Source organism: Bubalus kerabau, chromosome 3 (genome assembly GCF_029407905.1).
Source record: "Bubalus kerabau isolate K-KA32 ecotype Philippines breed swamp buffalo chromosome 3, PCC_UOA_SB_1v2, whole genome shotgun sequence".
In the NCBI taxonomy this organism is placed as follows: Eukaryota; Metazoa; Chordata; class Mammalia; order Artiodactyla; family Bovidae; genus Bubalus; species Bubalus kerabau.
In genome coordinates this window covers 97128270-97152324 of record NC_073626.1, presented here as the reverse complement: position 1 = coordinate 97152324, position 24055 = coordinate 97128270, and the positions used below count along the sequence as shown (strand labels likewise).

The window sequence follows — 24055 nt, the reverse complement described above, 5'->3', positions numbered from 1 at the left end:
CTTCCCTGGTGGCTCAGCCTGCCAATGCAAGAGACAAGGGTTCCACCCCTGATCCGGAAAGATCCCAAATGCCACAGAGCAACTAAGCCCATGCACCACAACTACTGAGCCTGTGCTCTAGAGCCCAGGAACCACAACTACTGAAGCTGGTGTACCTTAGAGCCCATGCTCTACAACAAGAGAGGCCATCACAATGAAAAGCTTGCACGCCCCAACAAGACAGTAGTAGCCCATGCTTGCTGAAACTACAGGAAAGTCTGTGAAACAACAAAGACCCAACATATCAAAAATATATAAATAAATAGTTAAGAAACATTTGCAAAATGTGGGAATGGAAAATAAGAAAAGACAACCTAAGGGGACTTCTCTGGTGGTGCAATGGATAAGAATCTGCCTGCCAGCGCGGGGGACATGGGTTTCATCTCTAGTCTGGGAAGATTCCAATGCCATGGAGCAACTAAACTACTGAGCCCGAGAGCCCAACTACCAAGCCCACGTACTGCAATTACTGAAGCCCAACCTCTCTAGGGAGCCTAAGCCTCAACTACTGAGCCTGCGTGTCACTACTGAAGCCTGTGCACCTAGAGCCTATGCTCCACAACAAAAGCAGCAGCCAGCACAACGAGCAGTCCATGCACCACAATGAAGAGCTCGCCCCAACTAGAGAAAGCCAGAGCAACTAAGAACCAAATGATTATAAATACATAAATACACACACACACACTGAAAAAAGACAACTTGAGTATATAAATCAATGTAATTTTAACAAAACTAGGTGAGGTAAGATGATTATTTTCTGTAATTCCTGAAAAGGGAACTAGAGTTATGTGAAGGAATTACAGATAGCCATTAGAATTCAAAGAAATTACTTGACCAAATTTGGGCTGTTTAATAACAAAATAACTAGCCCTTCTGAGACTTGTTAATAATTCCATTCCATAAACAGTCAGAACCTTACAGAATGGATTTCTGAATGATGTAGCAGGATAGTTAGGTTACTGCAAAAGTGAAAGTGTGAAAGCATTAGCTGCTCAGTCGTGTCTGAGACTTTTAGACCCCATACCAAGTTCCTCTGTCCATGGGATTCTTCAGGCAAAAATACTGGAGTGGGTTACCATTCCCTTCTCCAGAGGATCTTTCCAACCCAGGGATTGAACTCAGGTCTCCCACACTGTTGGCAGATTCATTACCATCTAAGCCACCAGGGAAGCCCCTAGATAACTGCAAGTGTATTTAAATTCCTTAACTTGTTTCAGCACCTTTGCAGAATATGACAACCACAATTTCTCTGGAGCCAACAACATTAAATAACTGCTGAAAATGAAATGAAAAAGTGATACAGTAAGAGATATATATGGAAGCTTCTTCAACTGTATGGGTAATGCTTACTTCATAAATTAAATGGTGTTAACATAGATAAACATATGAAATAACAGAATGAAAAAGGAAAGGACTATGTGCTCTTCATCAAAAATGGGAAGAGAAGATACAAAACAGTAAGCAATTTAGCATTCACTACCTATTACTTTCTTTGAATTTTAAAAGCAGGTAAGACCATTATCTTCATTTTACTAATTAAAAGAGCAAAGCTTACAAGGGTTGACAACTTGCTCACAGTGATTCAGGAAATAACACTGTTTCAAGCCTGCATTCAGGGACAGTCTAATAGACAAATTCATGACCAACAATTTAATATTAAGCCCTGTACTAACTGCTTTGCATCAGTTATCAGTTAACTCTTTTAATAATCCTTTTTAATAACCCTTTTAAAAACCCTATGAGGTAGGTACCATTTACCAGCCTCACTTTATGGAAGAGAAAAGGCAGCACAAGAAAGTAAAGTAACACGCCCAAGGTAATATAGCTAGCTTGAGTTCCTAACACTGTCCCAGCCCAAAACTAAGGATCAAGGGTCCAGCTCTTTGCATCAATAGAAATTGAATCATTCCAGATAGGAATATAAATTCTGTATAAATGTCTTAAGCAATACACCAAATTCACTTATAAAAGTCAATTTTGGAGTGAGAAAAGTCATTTATCTGATAAATTTTTCACTCTTTTACCTTAAAAATATCTAATCTGCAACTTACAATAAAATTACGTTTCTGGTCAAAACTCGTAATATTTTAAAAGCTTAAAAACAAATATATCTGAATGTTGAGTGGCATAAAAAACATTATCAACAACTAACAACTACAAAGTTATTTTCATAGGCTAAAATATGACCTAGGCAAGTAGTTACTAAGTATTGACAGTCATGTTAATATAGGCTATTTATAAAACATTTGCCTACAAAATTACTGTTTTTTAAAAAACATGAGTTCCCCAAAGCAATAAGTAAAAGTTACCTATCAAAGACTTAAGATAATAACCACCCAAGGACAGTTCAATTACAGTCCCCCATTCATACTATAAACTCAGATCTACTTTTAATATAATGAAAAATATGCAGTGCTAGCTAAAAACAGTAAGACATTGTAACAAATGATGTAGTGGCACAATATATACCGAAAATACCTGAGAGGAAAAAAAACAAAAACAAAATCCTGGGTATAAGGGGGGAAAATGCACATACATAATTATCAACAGACCTTACATACTTTTCAGAGTCAAAAAAGCTAGTCAACAACTGGGTTGTGAATAAACTCAGCACATTCAAACTCAAAATGTGAACATTTATATAATGTATAAGCTCAGCTGAATGAAAAAAAAAAGCTAAATCAGTTTTTAAAAATGACTAAATAAAACACCAAGAAATGTAGAAAAGCTGCTCACTACTCTAAATAAGGAAAACAAACCACAGAGAACAGATTCACAACCAATTTCAAAATCTAGAGGAAAAGATTTCCTCCCAAACTCTTTACCAAAATTCACCCAAAAGAAAAACATCACACTTGAATATTTCAGTTACCATAGATGCAACTGAAAGAAACTTAAACCAGCTGACTTTACAGCAGAACTCTATGGAACCTTTCAAGAATAGAGTATTACAATATTATTTCAGATCACAGAAAGAGATGAAAAGCTCTCTAATATCATATAAGAAACGAATCGCCAGTCCAGGTTTGATGCAGGATACAGGAAGCTTGGGGCTGGTGCACTGGGATGACCCAGAGGGATGGTATAGGGAGGGAGGTGGGAGGTGGGGTTCAGGATGGGGAACATGTGTACACTCGTGGCGGATCCATGTTGATGTATGGCAAAACCAATACAATATTGTAAAGTAAAAAAAATAATACTAATAATAAAAAAATAAAGCTCGAAAATTGAAAATCTAAAAAAAAAGGAAAGCTCTCTATAAGAGTAACAAAGCACAACAGAAAAGTATCAAAAAAGAAAAAGCAGGCAATGATGCTTATAAATGTTAAGAATTAAAATATTAGCCAAGAGGATTCTACAATGTATACACTTTGAAAAAGTAGAATTTATTATATAAAAGTGCCAGGGTAATTCAGTATTAGGCAATGTGTAAAAGTATGTCTATTAACAAATTGGAAAAAAAAAAAAAATCCACCATCAGAGGATCACACCAATAGACTTGGTACAACCTGGTGGCTCAGCCAATAAAGAATCTGCAATGCAGGAGACCCAGGTTCCACCTCTGGGTTGGGAAGATCCCTTGGAGAAGGGAAATGGCAACCCACTCCAGTAATCTTGCCTGGAGAATTCCATGGACAGAGGAGTCTGGTGTGCTACAGTTCATGGGGTCGAAGACTTGGACAACTGAGCTACTTTGACTTTCACTTTTCACAACCAAACTACATCCTGAAAATCATGGTGATTTACAAGTCTTTCAAGAATAAACAGAAACAAAAAATTCTCAAATAATACAATAATAAAAAGAAAAATATTTAATTATCCAGTGACTGTGATAATATAGCTGGCTATGAGATACATCATACATGCTTTTATTTTGCACCTGAGCCTTAAAATACAGAGCAACAAAAGAAAAATATGGGAGAACAAGATGAAAAAAGATTTTAATATACCTATCTCCTTAGGGAGATTAAGCAGATTAGCTATGCCAAGATACAGAATAACAAAATAACTTTGAACTGTCAACACAAAAAAATACTCCTAAAATTGGTCTTGACACAGAACATAAGTGAGGCTTTAATGAACTGCAAAGAATCAACATCTTATACACTGTGCTTAAGGCAAAAAGGTATGCATTATAAAAAATAAATAATAGATGGATTTAACTAAAATTAAAAATTTCTGCTTTCCCAAAGACAGTTCAAAGAACGAGAAAAGCCGCAAATTATTTGCAAAAGACACATCCATTTAAGTACTGTTAACCAGTATAATTTACCAAATTATATTAAAAAAACAAAAACAAAAACAAAAACAAAAAACTCTAAACTTAACAATAAACAAGTAAAAATATCTGGACATCTCAACAAAAAAAGAAATATAGATGCAAGTAAGCATATGAAAACATGCTCAACATCATACATTATTATAGACCTGGAAATTAAAATGCATCACACACATATTAAAATTTTTAAAAAAAGTAAAAAATAACAACAAAAAAACCCCTAAAAACACAATATAAAATGTTGTGGGGCATCAGGAACATTCATTCACTGTTAATGAGACATCAAAATGGTACAGTCACATTGGAAGACAGTTCAGCAGCAGCTTATAAAAGTAAATACAGTCCTGGGACTTTCCTGGTGGTCCAGTGGTTAAGAATCCACCTTGCAGTGATGCAGGGATGGTGGGCTTGATTCCTGGTCTGGAAACTAAGATCCCACATGATGTGGAGGAACTAAGGCCTCAAACTGCAACTACTGAAGTCCATGCATTCTAGAACATTCATGACACAGCTACTGAGCCTGAGTGCTGCAGCTACTGAAACCCATGCACTCTGGAGCTCACATACCACAAGTACTAAGCCCACGCACCACAACTAGAGTTCATGTGCAGCAACAAAAGATCCTGCATGCCACAACTAAGACCTGATGCAGTTGAATAAATCTTTTCTTTTTTCAAACAGTAAATATACTCTTACTATATGAGAAAAGGCCAACAGAAGATGAGATGGTTGGATGGCATTACTGACTGAATGGACATGAGACTGAGCAAACTCCAGGAGATAGTGAAGGACAGGGAAGCCTGGCATGCTGCAGTCCACAGGATCACAAACAGTTGGGACATGACAGAGACTGAACAACATACGATGAAGCAATCATGCTCTGTGATATTTACCCGAATGAGTTGAAAACTTTTCCATATAATTATCTGTACATAATATATGTAGCAGCTTTATTCATAATTGCTAAAACCTGGAAGCAACCAAGATGTCTTTTAATAGATGAATGGACAAACAAACTGTGGCATACAATGGTTGTGGAGGAGGGAAGAGAGATGAAGAAGAATAGCACAGAGGATTTTTACGACAGTGAAACTATTCTGTATGACACTGCTGTGTGGAATACATGTCACTAAACATTTGTCAAAACTCACAGAATGCATAACACCAAGAGTGACCCTAATACAAACCGGACTTTGAGTGATAAACGATGCGTCACTGTATGTTCACCAACTGCAGTAACGTACCACTCTGGTAAGAGATGCTGATGGTAGAGAAGGTTGTATGTATGTGAGATTCTCTACTTTGCACTCAATTTAAGATTTCTCCAAAAAAACAACAGGCAATTTGAACAACAACAAATCCTACATCTAGAAGCTGAAAAAAAAACACTTACTACCTAGTAAATAGAGAAATCAAATGAAGAAAACAGAAAACAAGATATTGAGAGCTGAATAACAACAAAACCCTTTTACATCAAAACTTAACAGAAATCGAATACTTACTTGTTGCCCCTACTCAAAAAAAAAAGGACAATGATGGCTATTATGATCTCTAATTGCATGCTAAATAATTATTAAACCTCTGTAACATTAACATCTGGAAGAACACAATAACTGCTAAGAAAATTGGAATGGTAACACCAAACCATTACCTTTAAAAAGTACTAGATCCAAAATCAACCTTAAAAGCTTTTGTACAGCAAAGGAAACCATCCACAACTTGAAAAAACAACCTACCAAATAGAAAATATTTGCAAATGATATAACTGATAAGAGGTTAATATCCAAAATATAAATAGCTAATACAACTCAACACCAAAAAACCCCCCAAACAACCCAATAAAAAATGGGCACAAGACCTAAACAGCCATTTTCCCAAGGAGGAAAAGCAGTAGGCCAAGATACATGAAGAGAGATGCTTGACATCAAGTGACCATTAAGGAAGTGCAAATTAAAATTACAGTGAGATACCACCTCACACCTGTCAGAATGGCTATCATTGAAAAGAATGCAAATAACAAATGTTGGCAAGGATGTACAGAAAACAGAACCCTCATAAATGCTGGAGGGAATGTAAACTGGTACAACCACTGTGGAAACCAGTATGGAGATTTCTCAAAAAACTACAAACAGAATTACCATATGATCCAGCAAGTCCACTCCTGGGAAAATAAAAACATTAAATTTGAAAAAATAAACGCACTCAAATGTTCACAGTAGAATTATTTACAGTTGTCAGGGCAAGGAAGGAAACTAAGGGGTCTATCAACAGATAAATGGATAAAGAAAAGGTGGTACACACACATACACAAACACATCCCCCAGGGTCTATCAACAGATGAATGGATAAAGAAAAGGTGGTAAACACACAGTGCGCGCACGCACACACACAGACCTGTGCGTGCACAAACAATGGAATACTATTCAGAAAACCACTAGACCATTTAGGTAGGACCTAAATCAAATCCCTTATGATTATACAGTGGAAGTGACAAATAGATTCAAGGGATTAGATCTGATGGAGTGCCTGAAGAACTATGGACTGAGGTTCGTGACACTGTACAAAAGAGACAGGGATCAAGACCATCGCTAAGAAAAAGAAATGCAAAAAGGCAAAATGGTTGTCTGAGGCAGCCTTACCAACAGCTGAGAAAAGAAGAGAAGGTAAAGGAAAAGGAAAAAAAGAAAGATATACCCATCTGAATGCAGAGTTCCAAAGAATAGCACGGAGAGATAAGAAAGCCTTCCTCAGTGATCACTGCAAAGAAACAGAGGAAAACAATAGAATGGGAGAGACTAGAGAGCTCTTCAACAAAATTAGATATACCAAGGGAACATTTCATGCAAGGATGGATACAATAAAGGACAGAAACGGTATGGAGCTAACAGAAGCAGAAGATATTAAAAAAGGTGGCAAGAATACACAGAACTATACAAAAAAGATCTTCACGACCCAGATAGTCACGATGGTGTGATCACTCACCTAGAGCCAGACATCCTGGAATGTGAAGTCAAGTGGGCCTTAAGAAGCATCACTATAAACAAAGCTAGTGGAGGTGATGGAATTCCAGTTGAGCTATTTCAAATCCTAAAAGATGATGCTGTGAAAAGTGCTGCACTCAATATGCCAACAAATTTGGAAAACTCAGTAGTGGCCACAGGACTGGAAAAGGTCAGTGTTCTTTTCAATCCCAAAGTAAGGCAATGCCAAACTACTGCACAATTGCACTTATCTCACATGCTAGCCAAGTAATGCTCAAAATTCTCCAAGCCAGGCTTCAACAGTACGTGAACCGTTAACTTCCAGATGTTCAAGCTGGATTTAGAAAAGGCAGAGGAACCACAGATCAAATTGCCAACATCTGCTGGATCATCGAAAAAGCAAGAGAACTCCAGAAAAAACATCTGCTGCTGCTGCTGCTAAGTCGCTTCAGTCGTGTCTGACTCTGTGATTCCATAGACGGCAGGCCATCAGGCTCCCCCGTCCCTGGGATTCTCCAGGCAAGAACACTGGAGTGGGTTGCCATTTCCTTCTCCAATGCATGAAAGTGAAAAGTGAAAGTGAAGTCGCTCAGTCATGTCCGACTCTTAGTGACCCCATGGACTGTAGCCCACCAGGCTTCTCCGTCCATGGGATTTTCCAGGCAAGAGTACTGGAGTAGGGTGTCACTGCCTTCTCTGAGAAAAACATCTACTGCTTTATTGATTACACTAAAGCCTTTGACTCCGGAAAATTCTTCAAGAAATGGGAATACCAGAGCACCTTACCTGCCTCCTGAGAAACCTGTATGCAGGTCAAGAAGCAACATTTAGAACAAGACATGGAACAACAGACTGGTTCCAAATTGGGAAAGGAGCATGTCAAGGCTGTATACTGTCACTTGCTTACTTAGCTTATATGCAGGGTACATCATGCGAAATGCTGGGCTGGATGAAGCACAACCTGGAATCAAGATTGCCAGGAGAAATATCAATACCTCAGAAATGCAGATGATACCACTCTTATGGCAGAATGCGAAGAACTGAAGAGCCTCTTGATGAAGGTCAAAGAAAAGAGTGAAAAAGCTGGCTTAAAACTCAACATTCAAAAAACTTAAGATCATGGCATCCAGTCCCATCATTTCAATGGCAAATAGACGGAGAAACACTGGAAACAATAGAAGACTTATCTTTTGGGGCTCTAAAATTACTATAGACGGTGACTGCAGCCATGAAATTAAAAGACACCTGCTCCTTGGAAGAAAAGCTATGACAAACCTAGACAGCATATTAAAAAGCAGAGACATTACTTTGCCAACACAGGTCCGTCTAGTCAAAGCTATGTACGGTTTTTCCAGTAGTCATGTATGGATGTGAGAGTTGGACTATAAAGAAAGCTGAGCGCTGAAGAATTGATGCTTTTGAACTGTGGTGTTGGAGAAGACTCTTGAGAGTCCCTTGGACTGCAAGGAGATCCAACCAGTCCATCCTAAAGGGAATCAGTCCTGAATATTCATTGGAAGGACTTAAGCTGAAGCTGAAACTCCAATACTTTGGCCACCTGATGTGAAGAGGTGACTCATTTGAAAAGACCCTGATGCTGGGAAAGATTGAAAGCGGGAGACGAAGGGGACAACAGAGGATGAGATGGCTGGATGGCATCACCGACTCAGTGGACATGAGTTTGAGCAAGCTCTGGAAGTTGGAGACTTCCAGGACAGGGAAGTCTGGTGTGCTGCAGTCCATGGGGTCGCAAAGAGTCAGACACGACTGAGTGAGTGAACTGAACTGAAAGTAATTTTGAACTAGTTCTTCATGTTTTGGAATAGAAAGTGTGATTACATCAAACTAAAAAAAGCTTCTGCACAGTAAAGAAAATAGCAAAAAAATAATCTTTGGAGTGGAAGAAAATATATGTAAACCATATAATTGATACAGGGTTGATAGCCACAATACATAAGAAACTCCTACAAATAAATAGCAAGAAATTACAAATAATCCAATTAAAGAATGGGTGAAAAAGGCATACAAATGGCCATAAGGTACATTAGATACTCAACATCGCTAATCAGAGAAACACAAGTCAAAACCATAATGAGATATCACCTCACACCTGTCAGGATAGCTGTTATCAAAAACCAAGAAATAACAAATGCTGGCAAGGGTGTGCAGGAATTGGAACCTCAGTATACTGCTGGTGGAAAGTAAGCTGTATAGCCACAATGGAAAACAGTATGGAAGTTTCTTATAAAATTGCACTTAAGCATATATAGTAGCTAAGAAATGGAAATAATCTAATTGTCCATGGATGAATTAATGGATAAAGAAGATATATATAAAATACACATACACACAAAACAATTTAGCCATAAAAATGAAATGAAATCTTGACATCTGCAACAAAATGGACAGACCTTGAAGGCTGTGTGGAATAAGCCAGAGAGAGAAAGACAAGATTAATATAATCTCACTTACAAGTAGATTGTAAGAAAACAAAAAACCCAAGCTTACAGAAACAGAGAACAGATTGATGGCTGCCGTAGAGGAGGGTGGCTTGGCAGGTGAGAGAAATGGGAGAAGAGGGTCAAAATGCACAAACTTTTAGCTGTAAAACAAGGAAATCATGGGGGACAAAACGTACAGCATGGTGAGTATAGTTAGTAATACTGTATCATGTCTTTGAAAGTTGCTTAGAGTAAGTCTTAAAATTCTACCTCACAAGAAAAAAAACAATGCTCATATGTTAACTAGATTTATTTATAGTAATCATTTTAAAATGTATACAAGTACCATACTGAACCACTGCATTTACATCGAAACTAATGCTTCATGTCAATTATACTTAATGAAGACAAAAAAATTTCATAAGCTTTCCCCAATATTTACATATCTTAGGACATATATCCTAGTGAGCACCTACTAGGGAGGGTAAACTGGAGTAAAGATGAAGTGAAAGTGAAAGTCACTCATTCATGTCCGATTCTTTGCAACCCCATGGACTGTGCAGTCAATGGAATTCTCCAGGTCAGAATACTGGAATGGGTAGCCATTCCCTTCTCCAGGGGATCGTCCCAAACCAGGGATCGAACCCAGGTCTCACACTGCAGGCAAATTCTTTACCAGCTGAGCCATCAGGGAAGCCCAAAGATGAAGAACAAAGGGAAAAAATATGAGGGAGCCTGCATAGATCAACAATAATGACCACAGTCTGAAAAAACTACAAGTAACTCAAATTTGTGTACCAGAAATTTAAGGAGAATAAAAAAAACAACAAGTTTTAAAATAAATACATTGTATTTTTGGATAGGAAAACTTAAAATGAAAAACATTAAATGTTAGTTCTCTTAAAATGGAAGAATTAAATTTAATTCCAGATGAAAACACAATTTTGCCTTTTAAGCATCTCTCTGTTTACATATTTACAGATTATTTTTGGAGGGAACAGGGAAATGTACATGCTAATATCTGAAAACAGCAAAGGAAATAATGAAAAGAGAAACCATGAACAACCTGTCTTATTAAATATGAAATCTACTCTAAGTTTCCCTGGTGGCTCAGTGGTACACAATCCATCTGCCAACATAGGAGACTCAGGTTCAATCCTAAGAGTCCCTGGAGATGGAAAGGGCAACCCAATTCAGTATTTTTTTTTTAACTTACTTGTAATTGAAGGATGACTGCTTTACAGGATTGTGTTGGTGCCTGTCAACACTCCAGTATTCTTGCCTCGGAAAACCCATAGAGGAGCCTAACAGACTATAGTCCAGGGGTCATCAGTCAGACATGATTTGGGTGACTAAACAACAATAATCAGGAAAAGGTATAATACTGAATTAGAAACAGAATGAAAAAGAAAACCCAGAAATAGATGTCAGAATATGTGAGAGTTTAATATATGACAAAGAAAGCTATTTCAATCAAGTGAGAAAAATAAAGGTTTGACACACAATTCAAACAACCAAAATATTAGTCATGGTGGTTTCCTCATGGAAAAAGAAACTTAAGGTAATTGACTTTCTTCTTTTTAACTTATGTCTGCTTCATTTTCCTCCCAGTGAGCCCGTATTATTTAAATCAGCAGGAAAAACAAGACGCTATCATCAGTCAAAACCAAAAAGACATAAAATGAAAAAATACCAAGTGGATATTTTATAACCATTCAACTTTTAAAGCTTTTAAAAAAGATATAAGATTAGTATATTTAAATACAGTTCACAATTAAACATCTTTCCCCCCAGATTTACCATACCTGCAATTAATTTACAGCTTTCTGAATTTTCTCAACTATATGAGAATGACAACTACCTCTCAGGACTACTGTTTTGATTAAATGAGATTACACACATAAACTTCATACAGTTTTAAGGGGAAAAAAAACACCAGAAAATGCTTGGAGGCTAAAGAATACAGCTATTATCAATAACCATAAAATAGCCATCTTTAAGTGAGGCCTCAGGCTTACATTATTTTTCTAAACACCATGAAAATGTATGAGAAAAGAGCATTCAGAACATTAGCAAAAAGAACTAGAATATTACTATCTAAAATTAAGTACTGAGGGGAAAAAAAATGCTGTACAGCAATGTCATTCTCTCTTTTCCTAAGGAAAATCAAGTAACTTTTGTCTTTCTGATTCTGTGTTAAGGAAGATACAAGCAAAGTAGTATTTTAAACAACTAAATATTAGGAAAAATCTACATCAAATTTACAGTAATCGACAAAAGTAGACAAGTTTTTGTTTACAAAGGAGTATGTTCTAATGTAATGCTTAATTGAAAATTATCAATTACTGTATACCTGTTTCCATTCTAATTGTGATGGGGAGAATTCAAATCCTGTAAAAACTGATTTATATTTGATTCCTGTATCTCTCATTACCCCTTCATGGATTACAGCCTAGCCATGGCGACGGGGATTGGGTAACTCAATAAAGCTATGAGCCATACCCTGCAGGGTTACCCAACACTGATAAGTCATAGTGAAGAGTTCTAACAAAACGAGGAACAGCAAATCACTCCAGTATTCTTGCCAGGAGAATCCCACGAATAGTATGAAAAGGTAAAATGATATGATACTGGAAGATGAGCCCCTTATGTCAGAAGGTGTCCAATATGCTACTGGAGAAGAGAAATAAATAGCTCTAGAAAGAATGAAGCAGCTGTGCCAAAGTGAAAAACAACTCTCAGTTGTGGATGTGTCTGGTGGTGAAAGTAAAGTCTGATGCTGTAAAAAAAATAACACAGCATAGGAAACAGGAATGTTAGGTCCATGAATCAAGGTAAATTGGAAGTGGTCAAATAGGAGATGGCCAAGAGTGAACACTGACATCTTACGAATCAGTGAACTAAAACTGATGTCAATGGCTGAATTTAATTCAGATGACCACTGTAGTAGTACTGTGGGCAAGAATCCCATAGAAGAAATGAAGTAGCCCTCACAGTCAACAAAAGAATCAAAATGCAGTATTTGGGTATAATCTTAATAACAACAGAATCAACTCCATTCATCTCCAAGGCAAATCATTCAACATCACAGCATGTCTATGTGCCAACCACTAATACCGAAGAAGGTGAAGATGACTGGTTAAAGAACAGCTTCTAGAAATACTGTAAAAAAAAAAAATGTCCTTTTCATCATAGGGGGTTGGAATGCAAAAATAAAAAGTCAAGAGATACTCAGAATAACAGGCAAGTGTGGACTTGAAGTACAAAATGAAGCAGGGCAAAGGCTAACGAGTTTTGTCAAGAGAACACACTAGTCATAGCAAATATTTCAACAACCCAGGAAATAACTCTATACACGAACATCACCAGATGGTTAATACCAAAACCAGAGTGATTATATTCTTTGCAGTCCAAGATGGAGAAGCTCTACACAGTCAGCAAAAACAAGACCTGGAGCTGACTATGGCTCCAATCACGAGCTCCTTATTGTAAAATTCAGGCTTAAATGGAAGAAAGTAGGGAAAACCACTAGGCCATTCAGATATGACCTAAATAAAATTCCTTATGATTTTACAGGGAAGTGACAAATAGTTAACCAGTCAGATCTCAAAGACAGCGTAAAGGACTATGGACAGAGGTGTAACACTGTTTAGGAGGCAGTGATCAAAACCATACCCATGAAAAGGAAACGCAAGAAAGCAAAGTGGTTATATGAGGAGGCTTTACAAATAGCTGAGGAAAGAAGAGAAGTAAAAGGCAAGGGAGAAAGGTAAAGGTATACCAAACTGAGCACAGAGTTCCAGAGAACAGCAGAGAGGGATAAGAAGGCCTTCTTAGATGGGCATGATGAAGGACAGAAATGGTTAAGGACCTAGTTAAGGACCTAACAGAAGCAGAAGAGATTAAAAGGAGGCAACAGCACACAAAACAACTATACATACATATAAAGGTCTTATTGACCCAGACAGATAACTATGATGATTTAAAAAATCTAGATGATCTAGGTGGTTACTCACCTAGAGCCAGATATCCTGGAGTGTGAAATCAAGTAGGCTTTAAGACGCATCACTACAACAAAGCTAGTGGAGGTGATAGAATTCCAACTGAGTTACTTAAAATCCAAACATTTACCGTGGCTCAGACAGTAAAGCATCTGTCTACAATGTGGGAGACCCGGGTTCGATCCCTGGGTCAGGAAGATCCCCTGGAGAAGGCAATGGCACCCCACTCCAGTACTACTGCCTGGAAAATCCCATGGATGGAGGAGCCTGGTAGGCTACAGTCCATGGGGTCGCCAAGAGTCGGACACGACTGAGCGACTTCACTTCACTTCTTCACTTCAGCAGTGACTACAGTTCTGGAAAAGATCAATTTTCATTCCAATCCCAAAGAAAGGCAATACCAAAGAATATTCAGACCAATGAACAACTGCACTCATTTCACACGCCTGCAAGGTAATGCTTAAACCCCTTCAAGCTAAGCATCAGCAGTACATGAACCGAGAATCTACAGATGTACAAGCTGGGTTTAAAAAAGGCAGAGGAACCAGAGATCAAATTGCCAAGGTTCGCCGGTCATGGAGAAAGCAAAGAAATTTTAGAAAAATATCTACTTCTGCTTCATGTGCTGCTCGTGCTAAGCTGCTTCAGTTGTATCTGACTCTTTGCAATCCCATGGACCGTCATGCTCCTCTGTCCATGAGATTCTCCTGGCAAGCATACTGGAGTGGGTTGCCATTTCCTTCCCCAACTTCTGCTTCACTGATTTAGACTGTGGGGACCACAACAAACTGTGGAAAATTCTTAAAGGAGATGAGAATAGAGACCATCTTACCTGTCTCCTGAGAACCTGTATGTAGGTCAAGAAGCAAGTTAGACATGGAACAATGGACTGGTTCCAAATTGGGAAGGAGTACAACAAGGCTGTATACTGTCACCCTGCTTATTTACCTTATATGCAGAGTACATCATGACTGTATGAATCTCAAGCTAGAATCAAGATTGCTGGGAGTAATACCAACAACCTCAGATACGCAGATGATTGTACTCGTAATGGCAGAATGTGAAGAGGAACTAAAGAGCCTCTTGATGAAAGTGAAAGAGGAAAGCGAAAAAGCTGGCTTAAAACTCAACATTCAAAAAACTAAGATCATGGCATCTGGTTCCATCACTACATGGCCAACAGAAAGGGAAAAAGTGGAAACAGTGACAGATTTTACTTTCTTGGGCTTCAAAATCACTGCAGATGGTGACTGCAGCCATGAAATTAAGACGCTTGGTTCCTTGGAAGAAAGCTATGACAAACCTAGACAGTGTATTAAAAAGCAAACATCACTTTGCCAACAAAGGTCGGTAAGAGTCAAAGCTATGGTGTTTCTAGTAGTCATGTACAGATGTTAGACTTGGATCATTAAGAAGGCTGAGCCTGAACAATTGATGCTTTCAAATTGTGGTGCTGAAGAAGAGTCTTGAGAATCCCTCAGACTGCAAGGAGTTCTCGCTAGTCACTTCTAAAGGAAATCAATCCTTAATATTCATGGGAAGGAGTGATGCTGAAGCTTAAGCTCCAATACTTTTGTCTACCTGATGCGAACAGCCAACTGACTGGAAAGGACCCTGATGTTAGGAAAGATTGAGGACAAAAGGAGAAGGGAACAGCAAAGGATGAGATGGTCAGATAGTGTCACTGATTCAGTGGACATGAATTTGAGTAAACTGAGAGATAGTGGAGGACAGCGAACCCTGACGAGCTGCAGTCCATGGGGTTGCAAAGAGCTGAACACAATTTAGTGACTCAACAACAACAATCTCTCATTAAGTCCCAGGAAAATTATTTTTTAAAATCAGTCAAACAATTTTTCAACCTTTGCCACAGAAAAGAAAGGAAAAGGGTTCAACTGAGTAGATGATCTCACAGATCTCACAGAAAAAGGATCAGTCTTTCCTGGTGGTCCAGTGGTTAAGAATCTGCCTGCCAGTGCAGGGGACATAGCTATGATCCCTGGTCAGGGAAAATTCCACACACGTTGGGGCAACTAAGCTGGTGCATCTCAACTACTGAGTCAGTACTATTCCACCCATGCCTTGTAACAAGAGAAGCTACCACAACAAGAAGCCCATGGACCACAACTAGAGAGTAGTCCTCACACGCTGCAAGCAGAAAAAGTACTTGCACAACAAAGACGACTCAGCACAGCCAAGAGTAAATAATAAATAACATTTAAAATACAAAGCGATAAGAATCAATGTAACAGGTAAACAATTATGAAATAAATATATTCCAAAGGTACTTACTGCGCCAGAAGTTGTACCTAAAAAAAAAATTGGGGGAAGAGTATTACAATGTGATAAATCATGCTGTCCTTGAGTTAACAGTTTTAGAATATTTATTCATACTACTTTTTCTCCTCATACCATCACACTAAGTATCCTAAGACTGTTCCATATGACTTATGTGCTTGCTCTCTCTCCCACAAAAATAAAACATCTATAGTGCAAAGCACTTTCAGAATTAAGTTGGCACTTTGAACTTTCAATCTACAAATTCACTTGACAGCTGTTAGAGAAGCTAACAGCTTGCCTTTTGTTTCTCCTCTTCCTTTTATTATAGCTGTCCCATCTTGACTAATTTCTGTTTCTCTGCTATACTGCTGATAGTAATGAATGTGTATAGTAATGAATATTTCAGACCTCTGATTCTATTCTTTAAAGTGAAAGCCACTGAGTCGTATCTGATTCTTTGCAACTCCATGGACTGTAGCCTGCCAGACTCCTCTGTCCATGGATTCTCCAGGCCAGAATACTGGAGTGGGTAGCTGTTTCCTTCTCTAGAGTATCTTCCCAACCCAGGTATCTAACCCAGGTCTCCTGCATTGCAGGCAGATTCTTTACTGCCTGAGCCACCAGGGGAGCCCTCTATGCTTTAGGTTTATGACAATTTCAATTATCTAGGTTCCAAAACACATGCTGTATAATATAATATCCTTTGGCTATCACATATCCCTGTTTAAATTAGATTAAGTAAAATTTTAATGTTCAGTTCCTCCTGTGCACTAGCCACATTTCAATACTCAATAATTACATGTGGCTATATGTGACACTACAGATTACAGAACAATTCCTTCCTTTCAGAAAGTTCTATTAGATGGTACTATCTTAAACTACTACCAAAGCCCTCTTAAGATATAAAAGGAAATCCACATTAGTTACAAAGTTCATACAAATAATCTTTAACTTTACAAACAAGTAGCTTAAAATTGTATATAAAAAACAAACAATGACTGTAAAAAGAAAACAAAACTAAGTACATAGATACTAACAGCAATCAAAAGGAGCTAGTATGAAAATATCAGTAAGAGAGCCAGAGCATTTAAAAACTAAAAAGAAAATGTTAAGGTAATTTTTCAGGATTATTTAGGGTAATAGTAATCAGCTCGAGATACCTAAATAGACCTAGAATACTATTCTAAAGTATATCAGAATATAGTTATAGCTTAAATGATGAAATCCATGAAACATCTTAAAAACATCAACTATGGCCCATATAAACCCACATACTGCATTTTAACATGTTTCAACTGATAATGTTCAAAAGAAAAAATGTTTTGGCAGAATCATGGGACAAAGTACACCATCTAGAATACATGGAACATTATTTGTGTATAACTGAAGCATTATTATTATACATTAAAGTCATACTATTTATAACATTCATAGGTAACCTGCTGGAAAAAAATATGCGTTCTCAGAGGACTTACAAACTTCACAGACCAAGCAGGTACCAAAAAAATGACTGAAGTAGTCCAGAAGGCTGAGAGTGCATGCTTGATACCTGAAGTATGTAGTCCCTATCCCATTCCACAAGGTTTGCTGAATACAAATATGGACTCAACCAGAATTTTTTTGGAGAAGGCAATGGCACTCCACTCCAGTACTCTTGCCTGGAGAATCACATGGACGGAGGAGCCTGGTAGGCTGCAGTCCATGGGGTCGCTAAGAGTCGGACATGGCTGAGTGACTTCATTTTCACTTTTCACTTTCATGCATTGGAGAAGGAAATGGCACCCCACTCCAGTGTTCTTGCCTGGAGAATCCCAGGGACGGGGGAGCCTGGTGGGCTTCCGTCTATGGGGTCGCACAGAGTCGGACACGACTGAAGCAACTTAGCAGTAGCAGCAGAATTTTTTATTCAAATTTGATATCTATTGTACTGAGGACCACTGTAAATATTAAAAGTACAGATCATCCAACTTCAAAATAAATTCAATCTTTGTGTAAAATGATAAATTCAACTTTATATAAGTCTGCAGATTTTAATGTTAGCAACTAATTAAAAAATTAAAAACATTGTATGGGCCAAAGTATAACTGTAGACCAAATCTGGTCCCAGAACTCTATACCTAAAATTACGACAATTTCTTATGGATTTAATTATGAACGCTATACAAAAAAAAAAAAATTGGGAGCTGATTATAATGCCCAAGAGACACTGTTTTAGTCCTCATTCAAGGACAGTTGTGACTGTCTATATTAAGTCTAGTATATCACCATAAATGGTATACATACCTGCTGCTACATCCATATTATTTACTCCTGGCTATAAGAAGAAAAAATGAAGTTAGTAACATTTACTTTGCACAAATTATATTTTAAACACAATCCTCATAAAGCATACTCAATTAACCCCTTCTCTGTATTAATTCTCTAGTTACTGACTCAAAAATTTTGGTTAAGTTTTAGTGATCTTGGTTCCCTAAGTTTGCTATAAATTGTTAAAAACAAAACAGTAACCTGCAGCTACTGAAGCACTTTAAATGTTTTATTTATATGATCATCAATTATATAAAAGATCCACAATTCTAAGATCCAAAAAGCTGAAAACCTTTTAAGTTTGGCATCAAAACTCATTACAGTGGCCAAAGCTATCCTGAGTAATAGGAATTCTTTAGTCTTATTTATTCCACATCAGAATAAACATTGCTATGTTCTGATTTAGAAATATGTGTTAGAAATTAAAGAGCACTGGCCAAGACCCTGTGGGCAATTTATACCTAATTATTACAATATTAAAAACAAACTTTGAAATGTATCTGCCCCTAGGGGTTTTGGAGAAGTCACTGCAAACTTACTATCCCAGCGGAGTATGCCACATCTGTTCATTAAAACTAACCAATAAATAAGTCACACTAATTTTAGTATCATAATGATTTCTATATTGCTATACTATCCAATACTGTCTAATAGGGTGATAAAATTATTCAAGAATTTTCTAAGTAATGTGCCATAGCTGAAGTCTCATGAATTGTGGATTTCAAATTAAATCTGATTTCTAAATTTAGGATCCAGTATTAAATCACATCACATCAACTTTTAATCAGCACTCAGTAAAGCATATGTCTACTGTTTAAGATTAGACTGCTACTAGAGCAATTAAATCGGAGAAGGTGATGGCACCCTACTCCAGTACTCTTGCCTGGAAAATCCCATGGACGGAGGAGCCTGATGGGCTGCTGTCTTATGGGGTCACACAGAGTTGGACACGACTGAAGCAACTTAGCAGCAGCAGCAGAGCAATTAATTGCTTCTAGCTAACAAATCATGCTTTTCAGAATTCTAGACTTGCTTAATGTAGAATAACTAAGGATGTATATCTATTATAAATATAGGAAAAATGTAAATGCCTGGAATCTAAAAACTTAAGAGTCCTTTTAATTCCCATCTTATTGTACTCGGGAGGCGTTTAAATGACTAACATGAATGCCTACAAAATATATATGCTGTTTCAAAAAGAAATCAAAACATCACACATAAAGTTATTTTCACAAGATTACCGGTAAGGCAGGCTGCATGGAAGCCTGAGACATATGAGACATCATCATTCCAGGCATTACTGAAGACATCATTCCAGGCATCTAGAACAAAAGTAAAAAACGATTACTATGTAAGACCCAAGCACCTAGTAAGATTTTAAGAATCTATCTGGTTATTAAAGCAACTGTGTACAATTTAAGATTAAAACCCAATGAATACTATATGAATAGCATGCTTAGTAAGTGCTTGTTGAATGAATGAAGTTATTTTATTAACAATCTATTTATGTGTGTGTCATCATAATTAACAAGTACATTTAAAAGTTTAGATTATGTGTTATTTGTAACCTAAAATTTAAGAATATTAATTTCCTTTTAACTCAAAATCAACGTTTTTCACCCTTCTTTGGAGCAAGGCAAAATTTTTTTTCAGTGTTTTGCACCTTTGTTTTTTAATATCTGTATTAAATAATTTTCATATCCATCTGGTCTTTTAAAAATCTCTAAGTGAAAGGTGCTTATAACTCACTGACTTTAAACAAGTACATAAGTAATAGACTTTTCAAACTCAAATCTATAAAGAAAAACTTAAAGCACATATACACATGCATATCTGAAGAAAGAAAGTATTAGCTTGGTGGCTTAATCTCATCTACCAATGACTGTCATCCAAACCTATGAATGAATCTTCACTACTATGAATAAAAATCACAAAAATTGACAAAAATTTCCAAAGGATTTGTCACATATTTAGTACAATCTCACATCATAATTTTAATATGAACAAATGTAAGGAAAACATGAAGAGAGATAAAATTATATAAACAATCACAGGTACTGGAACAAGGTAACCAGTTATTCAGCAGTTTCAAATTAAATTAACAATCTAAAAAACAGGAACAACAAAAAAGAAGAATATTGGTCAACAGGAACATATAAAGCCTACTGAAAGTAGAGCAGAACACTCAAACATTGATGTTTATTACTCGTGAAAGTCAGTCAACTAATGATGCAAAACCAGGCTAAGTATCATTAAAATGAAGTTGCATGGTATTTATGGATGAAAAAAATTAACAGAAAAAGCCTTTTTAGTCCTCAAAACAGTCAATAAATTGTTTAAACATCACTAAACAAGAACTTGACAGAAAACATGTGCCTAAACTAATATTTTCTTTTTTTAAAGTACAGAATTTCAAAACAAATTATTGACGAGCCTCTACAACCCCATGACTAACAGAACTAGGTTTTTTCTCCTTCTTCCTTCAATAGATACACCCTCACAATTAATTCTGCTTTAGGCTAACAGCAAAGTATGTTTGAATTCTTAAAGAACTAAGTAACAAATTATGAGGGGAAGCATAGTGGACAACAGAGAGAAGTGGCCTGCTATTAAAATGGTCTGTATATAAAATCAAAAGCTAGTAACACATTCCCAAAGTAGGATTCTAAGCCAAACAGAGAAACTGAAGTTTAAAAACTTAAGAGAAAAATGAACCAAAGTCTTTTCTCATACGAATTAAAGACACAGAAGGGAAAAGATAAATTGGGAATATGAGATTAACAGATGCACACTACCATATATAAAATGAACAGCAAGGACTTACTGTACTGTCCAGAGAACTATATTCAACATCTTGTAATAAACTATAATGAAAAAGAATTAAAAAAAGAATATACATATATACATATAAGCAAATCACTGCACTGCACACCTGAAACTAATACAGTATCATAAATCAACTAGACTTCAATTAAAAGAAAAATAAATTCCACATTAAGCAAATATCAAAATTGTAGCTACAAGGCTTTTGTGGCAACATGTAAAATGCTTACGACTCCATGTTAAGAGGGAAAAGTCATAATCAAAACAGTGCATAAACTATGATTAAAATTTTCAAACACAGATATACATACCATAAAATCTGGAATAAAACTTATCAGAAATGATAATACGGGTTATTTATTTCTCATTCTACTTTTCAAACCTTCTGGAATGTCTTTAAAATTACACCACCAAACTGAAAGAATTCTGTCCTAATTTTACTTCTTAAAAAAAGGATTGAAGACATTTTAAAAGTGGGATAAAATCTCCATCATGCAATAGAGTTTTTCCACATGACAGCAGTACAAACAACTGTACAAATAAATTTAATTGCAAACTGAAATACTCTACTTCATTATGACACCATGATCAAAGCCCATCTTAAAGCACAAAAGGGCTTACATACAACAAAAGTTTTACTAGAGACCAGGTCAATGAGATAGCGAACAATATCTGAAGAGAAATTTGACCGAGTTCTCTCAATTGTTCTTCTTCCCACACTTCAGATTTTAAAACATCTCAAAAATTTGCCTTTATAGATTAGTAGTTGTGCTACTGGTCACATGATGAAATTTAATGTCAAATAAAAAGTTAAATTCTCCCTCTGAATCTCTGTACATTAACAAACACTGGTAAGATTCTTAAATTATATACAACTGAGTATCAGGCAAGAACACTGGACTGGGTTGCCATTTCCTTCTCTAGGGAATCTTCCCCAACTCTGGCATCCAACTTGCATCTCTCTTGCATTGGCAGGTGGGTTCTTTACCACTAGAACCACCTGGGAAGCCCTCTAAAAGTAAACAGATCATTAATTTAATTCTAAAGCTAAACTGTGATGTTATTAACTTGAAACCAAGGGACAAAAACATAAATAAGCAAAGTACTGTTTCACATGAAAAACTATTACAAGAATCTGATAAAATTAAGAGCTCCTCTAGAGACTTGCACATCATAGAAAAGCTTGTTTCTCGAAGTCTGAAAAATCTGTTTTGTGGAACTGCTATGATTTATACTTTGCATTAATTCTAGGATACACCTAATATGGAGATGCATGTGTCAACCTGACTGAAGCTGAATTCTTTTGAAGGATTTGTGTTGACTGACGCCAGTCACTTGGCAGCATCATCAATCTGAGATCACTAAATTTTTCTAAGTTACTTATTTGTTTTAACACCACAATGGTGATGGGAATCTAGGCTGCAAGCTTATGACAGAACTGGCTTGTGGTTTAAATCCTCAGAAGTGACTTTTTTGCCTTCCCCTTTGCCCAATTAGCAAAGTCGAGACATTTGAGTTGCTTTCCTGTCCCTTTTTACATGGCAGATTACCTCTTGCTTCACAGGCAGGGAACAGCCCTTTGGCATCCTAACTTTATCCATAGACTTCTCATTTAAGTTTGTTTTTTCTCACTCAAGGCATGTAATAGCCTGTTGGCCAAAGAGTTTGGATTTTTCCAAAAATCCAAACAAACTCTGGCCAACACAATATAATGGAATTTCTCATCAATAATGAGATCTTAAGTTCAACGAAGACAGGATGTTCATTCAAAATGGTTAAGGGGAACAATTCTTGCACAGTTGCTACAATAATGCCACAACAAATTCCATAAGCCAGATCCTCTTAAAGCTTCAAAGTGGTAGCTTACACTAAGCTTCCTGAGAAGCACACTATAAAATTACAAATGACCCTGTTAGAGCTTCACAAATTTCTACTTAAGCTACTTTAGCAAATATACTAAGTGCTATAATTAAGAAGTTTTAGTTGTTAGGAGACAAAGACAGAATGAGAAGGGTGAAAGGCATACGTGAGATATAAACTAAATTGCCTAAAATATTAAGCATCTAAATATAATGGACACTTTGGCACCTTTAAAAAAATAACTCATACACAACTTGCTATGCTTTTTCAAAGTAGGCAATGATTTGTGTCATGTTTGTTTCTATTGTTTTAATGATAAAAGTTAAATCAAGAAAATCTCTTGAAAATTCTCAGAAGAATCATCCATTTGCAGAAAATTAAAAAATGAGTAAAAACTATGAAGCACCACACAATCCACTCAGTCATTCTTAGTATCCTAGTTTAGAAAATTTCTCATGTTAGACAAAAACAAGCATGATTCATTGATCACTCTAGATATTTTAATTTTTAAAAAATTTCAGTAATAAAAGCAATCCTGTTAATGCTATAGCAAATTAGTTACACAAAATGTAAATTAGCCCAATTTTATTATGATATGAAAACAAAAGTGCACATCTTCATGTTGGCACCTCGGATTTTCTTTTCTTCATAATTATTTCCTGAAGTTTCTCCTGTTGGAAAGAAATCATACAACCTAACTTATTTTTTGTCTAAATATTAACTCTTGAATTTGGTTGACTTTTAAAAAACCACTCTTGATCCCCTTGTAGCAGGAAACTGATTACTTAGTTTGAGTCTCGCCTTTATACTTGCTTCCTTTTAAATGTGCTAAAGTTAATTCTACAACACACACTACAGAGCCTAGTAAGTATAGTATTTAAAGACAACTATTTCCTACACCACTAAGTTCAGTCGCTCAGTCGTGTCCGACTCTTTGCGACCCCATCAATCGCAGCATGCCAGGCCTCCCTGTCCATCACCAACTCCCAGAGTTCACTCAAACTCACGTCCATCGAGTCAGTGATGCCATCCAGCCATCTCATG

The 24055-nt window shown here is 36.7% G+C and overlaps 1 protein-coding gene across 14 annotated transcripts in view; it reads right to left on the bottom strand.

The window, feature by feature from the left end:
- PRPF40A (pre-mRNA processing factor 40 homolog A) overlaps window positions 1-24055 on the bottom strand; it is a 58956-nt gene that overhangs the window by 24537 nt on the left and 10364 nt on the right. For all 14 annotated transcript variants that reach the window (XM_055572563.1, XM_055572554.1, XM_055572564.1 and 11 more), the window contains 3 exons: window positions 19570-19650; window positions 18305-18335; window positions 16034-16050 (listed from right to left, as the gene is read on the bottom strand). In XM_055572563.1, coding sequence (XP_055428538.1) covers window positions 16034-16050; window positions 18305-18335; window positions 19570-19650 — 129 coding nt within the window. The remainder of the gene's footprint in view (window positions 1-16033; window positions 16051-18304; window positions 18336-19569; window positions 19651-24055) is intronic.